Source organism: Drosophila grimshawi, unplaced genomic scaffold (assembly GCF_018153295.1).
Source record: "Drosophila grimshawi isolate 15287-2541.00 unplaced genomic scaffold, ASM1815329v1 contig_1367, whole genome shotgun sequence".
NCBI classification, from domain to species: domain Eukaryota; kingdom Metazoa; phylum Arthropoda; class Insecta; order Diptera; family Drosophilidae; genus Drosophila; species Drosophila grimshawi.
Genome location: NW_025062889.1, coordinates 1665886 through 1668131, shown reverse-complemented (window position 1 = coordinate 1668131; position 2246 = coordinate 1665886). Strand labels below are relative to the sequence as shown.

Below are 2246 nucleotides of genomic sequence, written 5' to 3'. Positions count from 1 at the left end.
AACATATGCCGCATGGTTGTTGCACTCGAGTTGTGGAGCTGGCGAATCTCAATTGCAGGTGAAATGTTGGCTAACGAGCAACTCAACGCAACTCAACTCCACTCGTATAAGGCCACATAAACCATTTGAGCTGCCGCTTTTGGCCAACTATTTGTCATCAACGGAATTTTATGGCCATAGAAAATGATACAATAAGCAGACTTTTCTCATGTCTAATTGTGTATTTGAAATGGATGCCAAAAAAAAAAAAACCAAGTGAAACAAAAACCTAATCAGTGTTGGATGAGGATGATGTCGATGGACTTGGCGGCTTTTCGGTACGTTTGGGGAGAGCAAATAGGCTCACCCTGCTGGAGCGTGGATCCCGTTTGATGGTGCGCTGCATAAACTGGGCAGCACTGCGTGTGAGATGTGTGTGTTCTTTGATATCGTCGTTAGATGCATCAGATCCTGCTGGCCTCATTGTGTTGCGCCACTGCGAGTGGCGTTGATAGAACGCCCTACGCATGCGTTCCTCCAGACTTGTCTCCTCGAACACATCCAAGTCGAATGCGACATCGGCAGCCGGATGCAGGAGGCCGGCACGTTGAATATAATCGGCCAGTTCCTCGGGCGACATATTCTTCGTCTTGATGAGCTCCGAGAAGGCGATCTTTGCCTCCAGCTGCTTGGCCTGCGATCGCTTCAGCCGATAGAAATCCTCGCGTTCGAACTCCTCCAGCTCACCGTCGACATAATTTGAGGTCTTGATCAGACGTGGTATGACCACACAGTCCAGTGCATTCACTCGCATATTCGTTTGACGCGATGCCTGCATCAGCATCCGCAGCGTGTACTCCATGGATGCATAGCTGACAATCTCCTGCAGCGCCTGCTGGAAATTTTTGCGCACCCGCTGCACTTGCTGGCCGCCACAGCTCAGGCCGGCCAGCGGGAAGGCACCTTGCTCATTGAGCTCCAGCTCAAAGTAGTTCAGATTGATGCCAACAATCTTTTGCTGACGCTTACGCAGAAATGCAGTCGCCACTCGGCTGTCTGCCACAATTACGGGCTTCAGGTCCGTGCCAAGCAGATTGGCCTTGGCCACCGAGAATATAGCCGTACGCATTGTATCATCCACCAGCTCCTCCTTGTCGGACATTTGGGTACGAATCTCGCGCAGCTTCATGTCGATCGCATCGCGTTTCCGCTTCAACAGATTCATGCCACGCTTGGCGGCCAGAATCTTTTGCTTCATTAGCACCGCATTTGCTCGCGATGGGAATACCTGCATCTTATCAGTGGTAGCCATCGCATCGTATCACTCTCTCCTCTCTCTCTCTTTCCTCCGCACGCCCTATCAACTATTCCTACACAGACTTGGGTCCGATCTAATTTACCTACTCTCCTAGCAGTTTGTTTGGTGACATGACATTCAACTCTAAGGCATGCTAACACAGCAAAAGGTTGTCCGACTTCGAACATTATGTAACCTTAAGCAAAAACCTAAACAATTTAACAAGCCCTACAGCAACTACAATCTGCAATTGTAGCAGGAAATGCATTTGTCTTTTGTTAACACTCACATGCACATAAAATGCTATATGTAAACACAAGCAAAGGATTTGTAAAAATGTTTGCTTTTCAATTTCTACAACGGCTCTTTCAATATTTTCATTGCATTTCAGTTATAAAAGTATTTTCCTTAGTGCAACTTGAGCTTGTTATGATTTCAACTTGTTGCACGTGAAATGCATAACATAATTTCTTTGCAATTGCGACTCCAAACTCCAGAATATAATCCAGGCACGTAGAGCCAACCACAGTCCACACACACAGCTCCCCGTCCCCGCCCACTTCTCAGACTCCCGTCCCCCGTCTCCCATCTCAAGTCTCCAGTTTCAGTCTCGGTCTCAGTTCTGGATACGGAAGTTTTCGCCTGCGCAGCGAACCAAAACTCCAACCAACAATAAGTTGTTTAATGCAATTCTTAAAGTGCAAGTTCCTCACTTGTGGCTCTATAATTGTGTAAGGGGCAGGGGGGTAGGCGGAGATTGGGCGTGGCAAGTGCAGAGCACGTATGCCAAAACAAACATATGCAATTGGAAATTGCCTCGCATAAAAAGTACAAAATGATGAGGAAAAATAGGGACAAATTCAATTGGCACTGCAGGCAGGCAGGCAGGCAATATTTTCCACTGGCTAAATTAATTTTGATTTGCAATAATAACGCCGACAATATGTCGCATACGTCATCCCCTGAAAGG

General features: G+C 47.3%; 1 protein-coding gene across 1 annotated transcript; it reads right to left on the bottom strand.

The window, feature by feature from the left end:
- Positions 1-200: 200 nt before the first annotated feature.
- Positions 201-1416, bottom strand: LOC6569071 (V-type proton ATPase subunit D 1). The gene has a single exon (XM_001995171.3). The coding sequence runs from the start codon at positions 1289-1291 to the stop codon at positions 269-271; it is 1023 nt and encodes a 340-aa protein (XP_001995207.1). The 5' UTR covers positions 1292-1416; the 3' UTR covers positions 201-268.
- Positions 1417-2246: the final 830 nt, after the last annotated feature.